This window comes from Lagopus leucura, unplaced genomic scaffold (assembly GCF_019238085.1).
Source record: "Lagopus leucura isolate 7727_CA_CO unplaced genomic scaffold, USGS_WTPT01 Super-Scaffold_73, whole genome shotgun sequence".
In the NCBI taxonomy this organism is placed as follows: Eukaryota; Metazoa; Chordata; class Aves; order Galliformes; family Phasianidae; genus Lagopus; species Lagopus leucura.
This window is the reverse complement of record NW_024962252.1, coordinates 98,765,980-98,783,522: the sequence shown is the minus strand read 5'-3', so window position 1 is coordinate 98,783,522 and position 17,543 is coordinate 98,765,980. Positions and strand designations below refer to the sequence as shown.

At 43.5% G+C, this 17,543-nt stretch overlaps 1 protein-coding gene across 1 annotated transcript in view; it reads left to right on the top strand.

Moving 5' to 3' along the window:
• SLC24A3 (solute carrier family 24 member 3) overlaps window positions 1-15,967 on the top strand; it is a gene marked incomplete at its 5' end in the record, with an annotated part of 140,601 nt that extends 124,634 nt beyond the window's left edge. Inside the window, 2 exons of the mRNA XM_042875270.1 lie at window positions 4,005-4,070; window positions 5,083-15,967. Coding sequence (XP_042731204.1) covers window positions 4,005-4,070; window positions 5,083-5,232 — 216 coding nt within the window. The remainder of the gene's footprint in view (window positions 1-4,004; window positions 4,071-5,082) is intronic.
• Window positions 15,968-17,543: the final 1,576 nt, after the last annotated feature.

Here is a 17,543-nt window from a genome sequence, read left to right as displayed (position 1 = left end):
TCCTTCATGTGAGTCTTGAAGCTTTTCTAGTATTGTTTTCGCCAGGCTTGTATGTGGTCATGTACCCTGAGGAAAGGCATTGCACAGACTTGAGGAAATGCCACGTGTCTTTGAGAAGGGTGCTTGGCTGATTTGTACCCAGATGTGACAGATCAAGGACACATTTTTCTTAAGATTTTGTACCAGATTTCAGAGTCTTTTGAGCTCCTGCACTCACAGTTAAAAGGCTGAATGGAACAACAGTGAAGCAGAAGTAGTTCATCAGTCAAAACAGCAACTCCAGAGCTGTAGTTTATGGGAGGTTTGTGAAAAGGTGCAGGTGGTCCAGAACCAACTGCAGAAGGACTCTGTAGTCAACTGTAGAATGGAAAAAGTAAGTGAATAGTGGCCATTCAGCCTAATTTGGATGTAACAGTATCTCAGAACCATTGATCAGGGCTACATAAAGCATTCCACCGTTTGTGTTTCTTTTTGAGGTGAAGTGGCATTGCATGAGAAAATTTGAGAGGTCGCCAGGGTTGGAGCGAGAGTTAAAGCAGCGTGCTGCCTTGTGTGCTGTTTGTGATTGCAGCCTTTGCTGTGGGCAGGTGGCTTCAGTGCAGGCCTACATAGAAGGGAATTGCAGGAAAACCTCTACTGTGTTATCAAGCAGGAGAAAACTGGGAAGCTGTCATACCTGCCTCATTCCTCTGATGAGCAGCGCTTGCTGTGCACTATTTAGTGGCACTGCTTTCCAAAGCCCAGCATGCTTGGAGCAAATCTGAACCAGGCACATTTGAAAGCTTGTGCTCTCTTTGCTGGTATTAGATGAGTAGCAGCAGCATTTGTTGGAAACAAACATTATTTTTATTAATGTTTGAAGGCTTCCATTATTTTTCTACTTCTAAAGCTAGACATTGGCTAGCCAAGAGCTTTGGCAGAGCCTCTGGTTACTCTTACTGCAAGAATTCGATAGCTCAGTGCCCAGTAGCAGAGCTGATAGAAGGGAATGTGTGCTTTTATCCTGCTGAAGCACCAGTGCAAGGCTTAATGGAGAACATCTCCAAGCCCTCTGGCTGCAGCCCCCCAATAAGCTTGGCAGTGAGTTTCAGCTGGCTCCCAGGAAATCTTTCTTCAGTGGACTGAATATATTTAGCAAAAAATATCCCTCTGAGACCAGTGCACTACTGCATCTTTGACCTGAACAAACCTAGATAGCTTTGGTTGTCTTCTCAATATGAGGATCTCAAAGCACTGAATTGCTCCAAGAAACCTTTTCAGGAAGAAGTGTCTGGGCAACAGGCTTCAGCAGGAACTGTGTCTGCTATGAGGGAGGTTTCGTACTGCTGTGAATCAGCTTGCTCCACGGCTGTCTTAAATAAGCCAGAGGCCCTCGGCACAGCAGCTGAACTGTGCCATTGCCCTATGCACACTATGCATAGGTGCTTTGCACTCAGTCAGCAAGCCATACTAATTACACATTTGCATGCAGGTGAACTAACACTGCACAATATTCCCAAGTCTGGTGCATTTGGAATTGCACCCTGCACCCATCCGTGGACACCAGCTCACAGCCTTCCCAGGGCAGCTCTGCTGTGAGGACAGGCTTAGATCAGTGTCAGTTTGCTCTATCTTTCTGTTGGTTTTCATTGCCTTCTCACTGCTTTATTGCCTGTTCTTTGTCCTGCTCTGTGCCCTGTCTGCCTGTTCCGTGGCATGGCAGGGAGATGCCGTGTACACATCACCCCCTGAGTCACCTCTGGTATTCTGCACAGCTTTTATCACGCTTTGAGTTCATTGACAAGGATTTGCACTCAGTGTTTCATTCTTTCTTCCACGAAGTACAGCTGTGATCTGTATGTGGTTCAGCCAAATGAGCTTCCGGACAAAGTGCATTCCTCAGCTAGCATTTTTTCCCCCAAGGAAACCACCCTTCACTGTGTGCATGGAAGGACTTTAATCCTACTGTCCAGAGGTAATCTGAAAAAAGACAGCGACCCTAATAAACAGCCTGATTTTTGTGGTGCAGAAAGTAAGAAGTGCATTAGAAAACAGCCTTTCTTTCCTCCCAGGAAATCCTTTGTTTCTGCAGGACCGACCAAGCCTCGTAAAGGAAAGTTGTCTTTTAGGTTAATTAATAGCTAATAGCTGGGCCAGGAACATTGCTAGATAACTAAAACCAGAGCTGAAGAATGTTCACCTGGAGTGAAACTTGAGTTTTTCAGTGCAGTACCACAACAAGGGGCAGCCGGTGCTCACGCTGCTGCTGAGGTTACCCCGTTTGCTTTGCCCTCATGGGATAAGCAGCACGACGTATGTTCCTGTTACATTCATCAACGTGTCTTAAATAATTAGCGCACGTTTCTTAATTTTGGGTAATTCTTAACAGCAACAGCTATTCCCATGAGTGACCTCCAAGGAGGGGCCTTGCAGATATTCCAAATAAAGCGGCCCCAAATATTTTTGGAAGCAGCATCCTCAGCAAACTGCAGTCAGAGGCCTGATGACCTGTCGTCCTTCCACGTGTCTGTTCTCTTCGTGGAGGCTGGTGCTGTCACTGAGAAGCAGTGTCTGCACCTCAGCTTGAATTCAGACATTTTCTGTGCTAAAATAATGCAGTCTGTTTCATTTGCTTCCTTTTTCTGTAGATTCCTTTCCGATTGGTATATTTCATACTGACAGTTCTTACAGACATTGGCCCTGGTCATGCTGAATTCCTGACATAAATCCAGATGGGACTTTGTTGTAGACTAGCATCTGTCTTTCCTGCACAATTGCTGCTCGTCTGGGGTAGGGGTGATGTGACTTTAGTTTTTTGTTATACAAAGTTAGTGTGTTTGAAGTCTTTGTAGGTTTGTGTTGTGTTTTATTTGCATTTTAGAGTAACTAAGATGGCAATACAGGCCGGCTGTCCTCTGTGGACCATTTATATTATCTGTGGACCATTCATATGGAAGCTGAAGAGGACCTACTGTACATGCAGCATTGATGTGTGCACAGAGCCCAATGTTAGGTTGCCCTGGCTCCTCAGGGAGAACAGTATTGAAGAAAAGCATCTCCTGGGTCAGAACATGATGTGTATGTCTCATCCCAGGAGCAGTTCTTATTTCAGCAAAACTTCAGTGTTTGCTTGAGACCGGTAATAGAAGCTGCAAGTGGAAGTGGCCTTGGAGACTTCTATAGCTGCAGAAATAGGCTTCCTTCTGAACCCGGAGTTCACATTACCAGTGGGACCGTGACATTTTCACCCTCAGTTAAGCAGTTAGTGCCAAAATTGGCCTTCACATTCTGAAGCAATTCAAATCTTTCATTTCTTTGGACAGTCAGTCTGGTGAGAGTGCTGTATGGATGTTGCATGTAACGACTACATCATCAGGTCCTCTGCACACACACACACATTTACAGCTTATGAAACACAGCAGTACCTTTCAGAGCCAATGGCCATTGTGCCATTTGCACATTTGCACAGGTACCGAACATAGAATCATTAAGGTTGAAAGCTACTGCTAAGTCCAACCATCAGCCCATCCCCACCCCAAATGGTACGTCCAGGTGAAGAGAGATACCCTCCCCACACTGTTTTTGCAGCATGCTTGCCTGTCTCCAGCACAGATTTTCACAGAGGCTCCTGAGTGTTCACTGCAGGCTCAGGTTAGCAAGGTGCCAGGACTGATAACCCTATCCTCCACTCTGGAAGTCAGACTCTCCTCTCAGATGCACTTGGGGAACAAAACTAAATAATTGCTTAGAATTTGGGAATAATATTCAGCTTGTTGTTCAGCATTTTTTCTCTGGCCATGAGACAAAATGATAGGAGGGCTTCAGCAGTTACGCGTGGTGCCAATCACAGCATTGCAGTGCTGCTTATCACTACATTAGCAATACCCACGATGCAGTGATCTGACTTGGCTTTGACAGCTTGCAAGGCAGTCCAGCAGTTCAGCAGTTGAGGTTTACTGGATGATTGGCAGAATTATTGTTGCTTGAAGTTGTGACGTGGTTTTGTAAACTTCCTTCTTTTCCAGATCCGGTTAAACAGCAGAGGACTCATCTATTCTGTTGGTCTCTTGCTGGCATCTGTTTTTGTCACAGTATGTACATAGTCTTTTGTCCTTTATTTTCAGAAGAGTGATTTTATGGATATTTCCTTCACTGGATTCTTTTCTCGCCTCCAGCTGCACTTGTGATTGCAAAGGCTGTTGTTAAGGGATAGAAATGGTCGCTGCTATTGTAAACTTCCCAGTACTTTAATCTGGCTTTTGACAGAAGCTATCACTGTCATAGGATGTTTCTTGTATTTATGTTTTCCCCAGGATAACCTCTGGCAAGTCCATTAGTAATCCCTAGTCATTTAGCATGCTCACATTGAATCAGATCCCTTGAAGTATGAAAAGATGCATTTTCCTATTGAAGAGATACAGTAAATGCTGCACACTTTGCTGTGCAAGAACCCTCCAAGATACAACACAGGCCAGAACAAATTGTGCTGGGATGTGCCAGTGTTTCTATTGAAAGCAGTGGCTCCTGTTCCCTGACCTGGCCAAGTCCATCATGAAAATAGACTAGGGAAAACAAAGAGAATAGGATGAATTTATCCTTGTGTCATCTTCCAACTCCCCAGACCAGCTGCTATGGCAGGGAGCACCCCATGCAGCACACTGGCACACTTCTCTTGCACTTTAACTGCAGGAGGTTTGTGTTGAAGCAAACTAAGCAAATTCAGGCACAGCCTTAGCTGGTTCAGCTCCAAATTGAGAGACAGAGAAGCACTGGAAGTGTTATAAGTGAATAGAAGGGAGTATAGCCTTTTAAAGCACTTCCAATTGAATTACCAAAGTGAAATTCATTGCAGAAACCCAAGGCCATTGGGCCAGCAGTCAAGGGAATGCAAGTCAATATGGCCCCAAGCTCTGTGAGGGAGATGCTCAGATTGATTGTAGCAGCGGGCTTTAGCTCACTTGTTGCAGTGCCTACCTTATAACTGCTTCCAGTTGATGGTGTTTGGTGTGGGCACAGTCATTTTCGTGCTCCTGCAATTGACAAAGGATTGACCATTTTATCAAACCGATCCTGCTCTGGTGGCTTACTCTGTGTTTATTGTAGGTTTTCGGCGTGCACATGAACAAATGGAAACTGGATAAGAAGCTAGGGTGCGTGTGCCTTTCCCTGTATGGCATCTTCCTGTGTTTCTCCATCATGACAGAATTCAATGTTTTCACTTTTGTGAACTTGCCCATGTGCAGAGATCACTAACGCACATTGCAGACTGTCAGGAGGGACGTCCTTCTTACCTGTGCAATACAAACCACGGCTGGCATCTCCTGAAAGCGGTGCACCTCCAAGTCGTGAAGTATATCCTGTCCATAGGACCTGTGCCCCATCTCGGTTTACCCTCTCCCTGACCCCCACAACCTGGAAAAAAATCCTGCATCGATGTGAAGATGATATTTTTTCTTTTCTTTTTTTTTTTTTTTCAACATTCATGTGATTTCTTAGCTCAGTTTTTGGACAGTGACTGGTCTCTAGATGAACTGGCTGCTAACTGGCATCAAGCCAGGCAAAACTGGTCTGCTACAATTCCTTTTTTAAGTTATTTGATGGAAGACTAATCTAATTTATGTCTTAAAGACTATTGCTACAATGCAGAAGAGGGTACATCATACAGGGGCTGATTTTCGAGGAGAATTCTGGGATTTTTTTTGGTTGTGTTTTTCTTTTTTTTTTTCTTGTTGTTGTTGTTTGTTTTGGTTGTGGTTTTTTATTGCCTGAGATCAACATCCTGTGTTGCAGCTTCTCCTTCTGAGCTCCGGGTCTCCTGTAACGATCCAAAAGTCACAGGGCAGTGTAATATGGGAGTTTAATTCAAGGTACTCAACATACGAGTGGATTGACTGCTTATTCAGAGAAGACTGTCAAGGCAACAGACAGTGACTGCACCGTAAATCACGAATCCTGTACAGGTGTGATGAGGAATGGAAGGTAAACACGGACTTAAAGGATAAACACTGCTACTATTTTGTTATTGGTGTCGGCGTTTTATTAATAGGGTGTTTGTGGTATTTCCAAGCAATAGTTTGATTGCCAGCCCAGCAGGGCTACCGAGGAGACGTCCTGTTTTTCTGTCATCTACACCTGGAAACGGAAGGTCAGAACTTTATTTGCTTCATCAGATTTCTTGTAGTTTTGGGGGGATTCTATAGTTCACGTCTTATTTGTTCTGAGGACATCAGTACGTGTCAAAACTTTTCTAAATGAGTTACAGACACTGGTTTCTTTAAAAGGAAAGAGGCGTATTTTGCACAGACACAGTTACTGAAGTCATTGTTTGCCACTCTTCAAAGAATACACTGGACCTGGCCAGATATTTGTCTTTTTCTTAAACAGTTGAACTTCTCTGATGGCAGATCATGTGGATTCGTCACACCTCCTCTGGGAGGGAAGAAGATGGAGAGAGAGATGGCACTTTTAAAATGTGTAATATCTACAACGCAGACTCGCTCACAAATCTTAAGTTATTGTGAAAATTTAGCTATTCATTGTTCCAGTATCCTTGCTAGATTTTGTATAATTCTGTATTAATACACAGGCAGATCCAGCCCCATCAGGAACACTACCACGGCTACATTTGTTTGTATTGATACTGTGGATTCTTGCCAGCGCTGGCTGTTGTATTTACTTTAAGCACTGATCACTTCTGATTCATTTTTTCCCCGTTCTTGTGTATGTTCTACTACAAGTGTGTTAATATAATACCAACTAGATGAATGTTTTTGTCTATGGTACAAGCAATGGCAAATATTGGTAATAAAGACATAGCAAACCCTAGGTTTAAAAAAAAAACATGAAACGAAACCATAGAACCCTCCTAAACCTTAGCAAAAGAAAAAAACTTAAAGCTAAACTTAAAAAAAAACCCGTCCTATGCACAATGATAAATCCAGTTATCAATTTGTTTTCACTTTCGGACGTTTGTTTCTGCTTACTTTTCTTTGGAACAGAGTGATGTAAATCAAAATATTTACACCCCGTGGCTTCCATTCAGCTCTGCACCTTCTTTTCTTTCTTGGTTATGCTAAATGCGTGGATCCTTTGGCAGCCATTGCACCGTGCCCATTGGAGAAGTCCATCAGAAAAAGCCATGACCTGCTGGCCTCAGCAAATAACGCATACTTGTGGATCCCTGGCAAGAAGATGGGTGGGCCCAGGGACAGAGAACAGAGCCATTGGCATGCCTGTGGTATCACTGCTAATTCTGGAAAATAGTTGTCTTGCTACCTGTTGAGCCATGCAGCCTGTTGTTGGAGCAGTCTTCTCATAAGTGTGCCCATGTTAGGAAGCCCATTGTACCTTCTTGTTGCTTTTTTTTTGTGTGTGTGTGGTCGTTTCTTTCCTTCTGTGTTAATGAGATTAATAATAACCACTAAAATGCCTAAAGTACTTCCTCAAATGCAACAACGTTAGCAACGATGTGGCACATTTCAGTAAAATCCACCCCACAAATACACAGCTATACTCCTTGTAGCAGGATGCAGTTGTTTGGAAGCAGAGTGTTTTCCTTGCTGACAGAAGGAACAGATTTGGGGGAAAACAAAACAAAAGTTCCACGTCAGGGCCTACGGGGCCTATTATTACTTCTATTTTGAGTATTTATACTGCTGCTCCAATGGAGCCAGTTGGATCTATTTCTACGAAATAGCTGTTACCTATCCCACGGCACAAAAACCGCAGGAGTATTTTTTTAGGAGCCTTTCCTACTGGTGTGCATTAAATACTGTAGCGTCTCATAGCTTTGTGTTGCGCGTGAAACCTGACGTTTCTTTTGAAGCTTGTGCATTGAGCAGGGATGTTCTGCCAACTGTTTGCTCTGAGCAGAAGCAGAAGGTATGTTGGACTGCCGGTATCTGTGCCATAAACGACGTGATAAGCACTTCCTGTGCTGATAGTTCCAGAGAGATGCGCTTACGATTTGCAACCAGATCGACCAGTGCAGACCTGGTTTGGAACAGAAAAGACCAACTGAATGTTTTTTTGTCTCCACAGAGGAGAGCCTGTCCAGTTTGTTAGCTTGTGGAAAAGTCCCCAAAGCAAAAACTTAGGCAATTTTTGTAGCGTCCACCCAGAACTCAGACAGTTCTGCTGACACGCAGGGTGTGTTAATAGCTTTACTTGATGGAGCAGAGGGGCTCTTTCCCTCCCGAGATGCAGGCTGCGTGGGGGAAGGCACACGGGCACAGAGCACCTCAGTGACTGCCCACGTGGGGCAGGGAGGTTATGGGACGCCTGGCAGCAGTGCCGTGGGCTTGGGGCACTGGGCTCAGATGTGGTTTGGAACGCAGCAGTGATTCGGATTCACTTTTTGCTCTTCCAAAAGCAAGGGTCAGCTTTAAGCTTGAGGCCGCTCTGGTCTTGGGACCAGTCAGGTGTTTCTGATTCCATTCCTGGCGGTTTCAGGCAATCCTTAGTGAATGTTTCAAAGGGAGATGAAAGAGCCTTTTCCTCAGCTCGCTCCAACCTGATTTTGTCCCAGCTGGTGTTAAAATGTGACCCCTCATGCTCAGCATGACGGTGCCTTCCTTGCACGGTGGTTCAAAGGTAGAATGACAGGGGGGAGGTCTTAAGGCATGCAGAAACTGCTTTTGTCCCTACCAAAGCTGAATTATGATCATGTTTTGTCTTTTTTGACACAGTGCACTTTTTGGTAGATCGTTACTGCTGTAGGAACACCAATCTGAAGTGTGTGCATGAGAAGAGATTTTCACTGATGTAATTGGTGTTTCGTTTTGGGTTTTTTCTTTCCCCTCTGTGTTTACACTTGCCTGCCTTGTTTTCAGCTTCCTGTCCACAGCTACGTCATCGAAATTAATTACCATGCTTTGGATTTGTGATGTTTGTGCCTGTGAAAACGAATGCTCATCCTTACCGTTCAAGATGCATGACTGGCTTTTTGTTTTATCTTAAGAACAAACAGTCTTTTAGAACGGCAACATTCAATGTAGCTGGAGCAACCTGAGGGTAATATTTACTATTCTGCTGTCAGACGAGCAATTTTTATATGATCTTTCCAAATAACCACATTAATGCTTATAAGACACAGTGTAGACTGAATATTGTTGGATAGCCTTTGAGAGAATGCTAACTTTCTGCTGACTGACAAATGTTTCTTATTTAATTATTTTTTTTAAAGCCCTGATAGCTTTCATTGAAGCTTGCTGAGATGCAGAAGCGTCAGGTGTATCTGTTTCAAAGTTTTAGTACTGGAAAGTTAAAGCTGTTTAAATATGTACTTTAAAACTCAGTCTCAATGGACCCTGCGTAGCTGGATTTAAAACTGCTCTGTATTCATGGCACTGCACTTGGTCAGCAACCAATGTAGGTTGTGCTAAAACAGAGTTAAGCCCAGGGACGTCGGCCCATGTTATGTTTTGTACAGATTTGTCCACGTGGGTTCAAAGCCCTGTTTTTAAGGAACGTATACACAAGACCTCAGCCACTTTTCTTCAAATTAGAGAAGGAGTGAGTGTCCCAAGTCTAATGCAAGCCTTAAAGTAAGATTGAGTGAAAACTGACCTCTACTGAAAGTAACAACAAAACTCCAATGATTTATTTCAGGGTCAGTATACATATTCACAGCAGTAAGTCCTGAAAAGGACTGTTGTTCTGTGTCTTTGTAAAGATGAATGAACTCTTTGTTTTCTTTTTGGAATAGATGAATGAATACCTATTAATGGCTAGACACCTCTAAGGAGATCTATGTGAATATTCTGTTCGTAGCAAGCCTTTAATGGCCTCTCATTTGAAGCGTATTTTGTAGGTGCATCAACTTCCACCCAGCCTGCTCTGAGTTGTTGGACTGAATCTCCAGAATCCATATCAGGTGTGGGCAAATCCATGCCTTATGGAAAAGTTTTCTTTATTCACAGGAAAGCAATCAGGGAAGATAATAGCAATTTCTTTCATTGAACACCAGCAGATAAAGTTTGGTTCTAAAATCTATAGTTTACCACCCTGAATAAGCCTGAGATCATGGCCAAGTTGTCAAAGCTAAATATCCCCGGTGAAGGGACGAGAAAACAAGACCTAGAGGGAACAATCGAGGGAACTGGGATTGTTTTGTGTGGAGGAGGGTGAGGGGAGATCTCATCGCTCTTTATAACTACCAGAAAGGAGGTTGTAGAGGGCTCACTTCTCAGGTGACAACTGGTAGGACATGAGGAAGCAGACTCAGCTTGTGCCAGGTGAGATTAGATTAGAGACCATGCAAAAGGTGGTGAGGAACAGGCTGTTCAGGGAGGTGGAGTCCCTGGCAGTGTGTGAGAGATGTGTGGACATGGTGCTTAGGTACGTGGTTTAGCTGCAGACTTGGTAACGTCAGGTGATGGTTGGATCTGATCATCTTCTGCCTGTGTCTTTCCCAACCTATGTGATTCTATGGAATGGTTGTGGTTTAACCCAGCAAGCAGCTAAACACCACACAGCCTCTCGCTCCCTGCCTCCCAGTGAGATGGCCAAATTCCAGCCAGTCCCTGAGCAGTGGCTGCCCCCGACCAGCTCTTAGCCTTATAGGCTTCTCACACGATGCCATATGGTGTGGAATATCCCTTTGGCCAGTTTAGGTCAGCTGTCCTGGTTCTGTCCCATCTCAGCTTCTTGTGCCCTCCAGCCTCCTTGCTGACAGGACAGTACTGAAAAACTGAAATATCTGTGGCTCTGTACAGCTCTGCTCAGCAACAAGTAAACCTCAATGTGTTACCAAGATTGTTTTTCTCCTAAAACCAAATCAGCCCCACAACAGGCACTATGAAGAAAATCTGCTCTGTCCCAGCTGAAATCAGGGCAGAAACTAGGGCAGAAGCATCTGATTTCAGGGAAGCCTCTTAAAAAGCACAACTTGCATAAAGCTCCAGATTTTGTAATGTCTTTATGTTGTTAAATTTATTGTGGTATATTTTAGGTGAGTTTTATTTTACTTTTTCTAATAGCCTCGCAGAACAAGTTTTAATACTTCCACACTGAAACAATCTGACGGCTGTCCTGTCAGTGTAATCTTCATTCATCAGGTAGAGTTTAAATGGTGCCAGAAATCAGCATAGGAATTTTATATCAACAGTTGCACGTCAACTTTTTCTTGCCAGGTGCAGGAAACAAAGTGTAACGGTGCATGGCTGAACCTATGAGGACAGTGGTAGCTGATGATGGATTAATTCAGATATTGAGCTTTTGCCTTTGAGGTTTCCCATCAGCACATCTGGCAGATAAGGCAGGCAGCTTGGCTTCCCAGCAAAATAATTCCCACTGCTGGATGTTTCATTAATCTGATCTCGTGTTATAATGAAGGAAGGGGCCTGCTGGTACCCCCCTTTGTCAATGAAACACTGGAGACCTGCTTAACTCGAAACTCATACTTCGTGCAGAAGTCTGTGTATTGAAAGATAAGCACATGCTGAAGTGTTTCAATGCAAAGCTCATTTTAATGAATCCAGCTCTTTGGCATCACCATTAAGTGCTCAGCAAAAGCAGCACTTACTCAGAGTGAAGGCTCTCATCAGGAGCAGCTGCAGCAAAATGTTCCCATTTGAAGAGGCCGGCAGGTGAAATTGTGTGTGATTAACGAGCAGATAACTCTGATGAGGAGGGCCTGTATCAAACGTGCCTTGGATTAAAATACAGAAAGTGACTTTGAAAAGTCTGTAAAACTTCTATAAACTGTTCGCTAGCAGGCTGCTACTGAGAAGATTTTTATTACTGATGCAGTTTAGGAAAGTAGATCTGGGGGCACAAAGTGTGGTTGCCTCCAGGACCTTCCTATGTGAACAGAATTGTGCTGTTGACTGCTCTTGAGCAAGCACTCGAAATTAAGTTGGAAACTGTGCTGCAAAAACATGCTTTATATCCTGACTTTGAGTTCTGCTCAAAGTCAAAGCAACAAACAGGTGTTTGTTTAAGGAGAGCAGTTATTTGGATGGGAAAATCTGTCTGGGACCAGGACACTGTATGGGAGGACTTGTGATAGAGATGAGATGCACAGGTACTGTATAGATGTTGGGAGGTGGGATGAAGTCTTTTTCAAGGGTCAACAATCCCGTAAACCCCACAGCCTGCTAGTTTGCTTAGGATTTTGGTTTGCTCCTTTTGTTACAAGGATTCAGGATTTTGCTTCCCCTCTCAGAAGTTGAAACCCTCTGCCTTTGAAGCTGACCCCTGTCCTGCTTCCCTAACACAAAATTGGCACCCTGGGCTAACAGAAATAGGGTGTAGTTTTTGACCTGGTAAATCGATGGGAGAAAATGCGAGGGGATCTTTGTGTGGCATATGGTTGAACTTGAACCTCCAGACTGCAAGACAGAGTAAGCCTACAGTCTGCCCTACAATGCCCCACGCCACCAAAATAGCCAAATGATGGGGCAGGGAAGACTTTTAATAGGATGCCTTCTAAAAGGCTCTTCAAAGGGAATTGTGTGTGTGAGGATATTGTATATCTTCAGTGCCCTCGTTACTTACTGGCTTGCAAATATACTGTACTCACCCTGCCAGCTGCAAAAATGAATGAAATGGATACAGCCCTGTTTGATTTCTGTTACGGAGTGAAACTCATCATGCACTAAACATAACTGAGCTGAGTAGGTGGTTCTATGTAGGTCGCTCTGAAAGTAACGCTTCCTATTTATTCCCATGGAAACTGTAACAAAGAGTACGATAATGCTGTTTGATAGAGCACGTTCTCAGCTACGAAATGCTATTTTTCAACATTGTCACCATTAGCTGTGCATTTTCACCAGTGATAAACAAGAGCCTGTAGGCCACACTCATAAAAATCTGCACCAGTGGAAGTGACCACTGTTGCTGGCACCACTGCTGACGTGCACCACCCAGCCCTCACTGTGCTCACAGCCACTGCTTGGCTGCCATCGATGTTCAGGAAGTGTTGATGAATGTCAGTGGTGCCATTTTTTCCACATGGAGGAATTTGGTGACACCTTGGCTTCATCCATGCTTCCATGCCGGACGCCGCTCTGTCAGGCTGCCCCTCTGCTGCCATCTGTCACACGGCAACAACATGCAATGGGGCATTGGTGGCAAGGTTCAACCTCTACTGCCGTCCCACCAACATCTGCCTCTGACATCGTGGGACAGCATGGTGAAATAGGAGGCATTACTTTCAGAGCCACCCTCATAGGTACGAGCTGGGTGTGTTTTATGGAGCCAAACTACAGTATACTGTTTTTGTTAAGAGAATCAGTCATAAGTTATGTAATTTTTATTGGTGGATCTGGGGCCTCGTTTTTTTCTTAATGTATAAACATAGATTCTATTCAAATAGCAAATAAGTATATATATACTATAGCTAATATGTCTGCCATTGTTAAAATGAAGCCCTGTGGACACTGTCTGCCATTTCTGTGGGAATAAAGCCCTATCATGGGCTAAGTCCCAGTGATACTCATACATATCTGCTCATAAGTACAAGAGGTGCTAATGAGTTTTGAGTTGCTTCCACGTTGTATTAGCGAGGTACTGCTAATGGTGTACAGGAGCTGTACGTCTATAATGCAGCAGGTCAGAAGCCTGAGCAGCCTATAGCTCTGCATTCGTATTTCCAATTGTAATTATTTTCAGTCGTTTGAAGTTCTGGTTGCGTATTCTGAATGTAAGGATAGGTTTAAAAAATAATTAAAAAAGAAGAGATATTGAGGAGGTCAGGAAATCGTGCACCGAGGTGTTTATGCATTTAATTTATTTATTTGTCCTTCGGTAGGAGCTGAGCCTCTGGTTCTATCATGTGTTTCCCTGTGTTGGCAAAATTAGTAATTAGTAAAAATTAAAGAAGAAAAGAAAAATTAAAGAAGAAAAATTAGTAAAAAACCAGTGAAATTAGTAAAACTCCTATTTCAGTCCTCACCTAAGCTAAAGCAAGGATCTCCCTCTTGAAACCCTCCAGTCAGATGAGCCCAGCACTCACAAATGTGACACGGCCGTGTTTCTGCTCTGCTGTTTGCTTTCAGGTAGGTCAGTTGATCTCAATCGTAGAATATATCAGGTATCATTGCCTTCCATTTGAATTACAGTAAGGCTCAGTGCTGGGAAATGAAAGAGCAATGGTAGAGTCATTTTTGGTGGTGCCTCCTAACGACTTGTGGATTTCTTAGATTAGAAAATAAACATCTAGAAGATGAAGGCTGATTGAAGTATTGCATAAGCCTTTCATACACATTCATGTCATCGTTGAGATTTGCATGAAACGAACTTCTGCATGTTGTCAAGGATAAGTCTGAGTTCCTCTTGGATTTTCAGGGAAAAGTCCTTTCAGTAATTCTTACTGGTGAGTCAAAACTACAAAAAGACTACAGTGAATTCTTGACAGAAGCCAAAGCAGGGAGTTTGTGGAATAACTTGGTTCTTAAGGGCTTTTCGACATGCACAGCAAGCAGAGGACACAAATCTGCATTTATACAGCACAAATGGAGAGCAAGTGTGCTGTGGCATCACAGAAAGCTGGTTACTGTTTAGTGGGGATACTGGCAAGCTTTGCAGAGGTTCATAGGTAGAATCACTGAGGTTGGAAGAGACCACTGAGGTCATCTAGTCCAACCATCAGCCCATCAGGGCTGCATTTATGCGGGGCTTTGTGTGAAAACTGTTTATCTTTACAACTCCTGTCCTCCTGATGAAAGGTGTTTCTTCCCAGTGAGAAACACAGCACCCTTTTATCAGGGCGAAGGGAAGAGAGACACGAGGAATGAAGTCCCTCGCTCAGCACTTGCCCTCACTTCACAAGTGTGCATTTTGTCTTTTCCATTAATGCTTGGGTGAACTTGCCAGTAAGAGCCTCCGTGCCTGATAGAGGGAACACATTTTGCTTCTTTTTTCCTTGAGAAATAGTTTCATTTCATTGTCTCTCCTTGTCAAGTTGGGAGCCATTACCAGGCCCCTAATGCAGACAGTATTTGCAAAAGATGGTCAAAGGAATAATAAATTATCCTCACGTTGAATGTTTGGAGACTGAAACCAAAGGAGGAAGATGTTTCTGGCTATTTTTTTTTGTTTGGTTTGGGTTTTGGGGGGGTTGGGGTTTTTTGGGTTGTTTTTTTTTGTTTGTTTGTTTGTTTTTGCTGCTGTCTGCCAAAGTCGTGTGTTGCCTGGAATCCCTGGGTGTGCTTTGGCAGTGGTTTGGTGTTGGTGTGGCCACCAGAGCAGCAGAACAGGCTTGGTGCTTCTCTTCAGTCCATGGGCTGGCTGGGGGAGAGGTTATCTCATAGCCCAGCAGTTGGACATTGAAGATCCAGTAGCTGCTTGGGGCTCTTATGGAAAACTTATCACTGTACCATGATTAAAGTCTTGGACCTCTGAATGCAGCCCCTACATGAGCTTGTACTAACTGTGATGAAACCATACCGACCTTGTTGAATTGCATGCATGAGTTTTGTACTTTATGGCGTGGTCAGGCTGCAGGAGGCACAGCAGAACAAGTCAGTAAACCAAGCACCTTCTGTTCGACTCAGGATCAAACAGCATCTCCTGAGTGCAAAGGCCGTGCGATGCTTCGATCCATAAGGAAGAAAATGTCGGTGGAACCAAGCACAAATGCACATAATGCATCATGTTCATTGACAGCCAGCCAGAAAAAAAAATAATCAGTGGTTTATGGTAATAGAATTCTGTTCAAAATAGCTTTTTTATTAAGTCGGCTTAGAAATGTTAAAATGGTGGAGCCACAGACAAAATATTTGTTACCTTTTGAAACGAGTTACAATGGTTTTGTCATACTTGTACAAGTATTATAAGGTCAGTCTTTCTGTATGTTTGTTTTACAGCTTGTTGTAGAATAGTATTTTATGCATAGCTGTTCCACTTGCCTGTGTAAGTTACAAATTCAACAGAAATTAAAGCATGCATTTTTCTCTGTTTGCTGGTAACCTATGAGATTAGAAACTTGTATTTCTGTGTTTTTAATGTGTTATACTATAAACAAAATTCACAGCACTATTGTCTATGGAATATCAAAAAGTTTTATTAGAATGAATTGCTTTCAGTGTTTTGTCATTTGATTTCATAACGTGTCAGACATCTACACTAAGACAATATAATGTTTATCAATAAAAATATCCTCTCTTTGTACTAAGTTAACACTTCAGGACATGCTTGGACATAGGCATGGCACACCAGCCATTCCTTCATTTCTGCCAGAGCTGTGACAGTCCTTTGTACCACTCTTTCAGTGTGAGCACTGAGCTAGAGAGGGAGCGAAGGAAGAAGGAAAGAGAGTTTTTATACCTTGTGTTTCTTCCAATACAGCTTTTGCTGTAAAGGTGCATGCACCACAGTAGCTCCTGTAAATGCTGGCTGGCTCCCCTGGACTGCACGTGTTTAATCCCTATAGAAACACAAAGGGAATTGAACTTGCTATTAGATAATGAGCCAAATTCTGCTCTTTTACAGCAGTAAAGATCTGAAATTACTGCACTGAAGTAAGTTCATTTTTTCTAGACATAGGGCAGCATGAGTTAACTGCTGCTCTCCCAGCTGGAAGGATTCCACACCTGTGACCATTCAACAGCAGACAGCTGTGTTACAAGCTCCAGTCCTCCTCTGAAGTCATTCCTGAAGTGACATTTTCAATAATGCCTGGAATAAAAAGGAGGTGCTATATAAGAGCTTCTGATACAGCCAGTTAGCATCAGAGAAAGCTGCAGAAAACCTGTGGAGGGGGCTGGTTAGAAGGCATACCTCTAGAGCAGTAAAATACTTGGGCCATCGTGATGCTCTGTGCCTGCAGGCCAAGTTTCCCTGTGAAATCTGAGCCTGTGCTGTGACAGGATTTTCACTGTTTCTGCTTATGGTGATAAGGTGATTCTTTACCCAACCTCCCTCCCTTTCCTTTTTCTCTGAAAGAAAGGTTGAGATGCATGAATGGAAAAGCATGCAAGTGGGACCGGCACCTCAACTAAAGTACCTTTGCTTAGGTCTTTGTAACAGCTGCTGCCAAAATGACATCTTTATTCTCAAGGAGCCACCACATCCACCACAAGAAGCAGAAGGGATTATTTATGTACTTACATGCAGCTATTTCCAGGTGCAGAGATGACACTCACATGAGTGAAGGGATGAGGCACAGCCTTTGATGCTAATGTAAAAAATGTCTTCCATTGGTGCAAACCCAGCAGTTGCCTTACTCGATTTCTGTCTGCCTGCTGGCAGCCCAGACAGTATGTTGGAATTCGTAGGGATGCTGTATCACTGTAGAGACTTCCCCACAACAAGTTTTCTGGTTCAAAGACAACTTTGCTTTCTGTCACAATTTGAAGCTGCTCCAATAGGCTGTAGGACTCCAAAGATATTCCCAGTCCCAACTCCACGCCAGAGTGAAATGCCAAATATGTTTTGATGTTGGTTTTGGGTTTGTTTGTCTGTTCTGGCCTTGTGTTCACTTCACTTTAGAAAAATGCTATGTGATTTACAGCTTGGACACTTAGAACACGGTTGAGGAGGGGGGGAGCCCAAGGTACCAGGACTTCCATCTAACGCTAGCAGAATTGAAGCACTTGCCTCCCTTTCTGTTCATCTGTGGA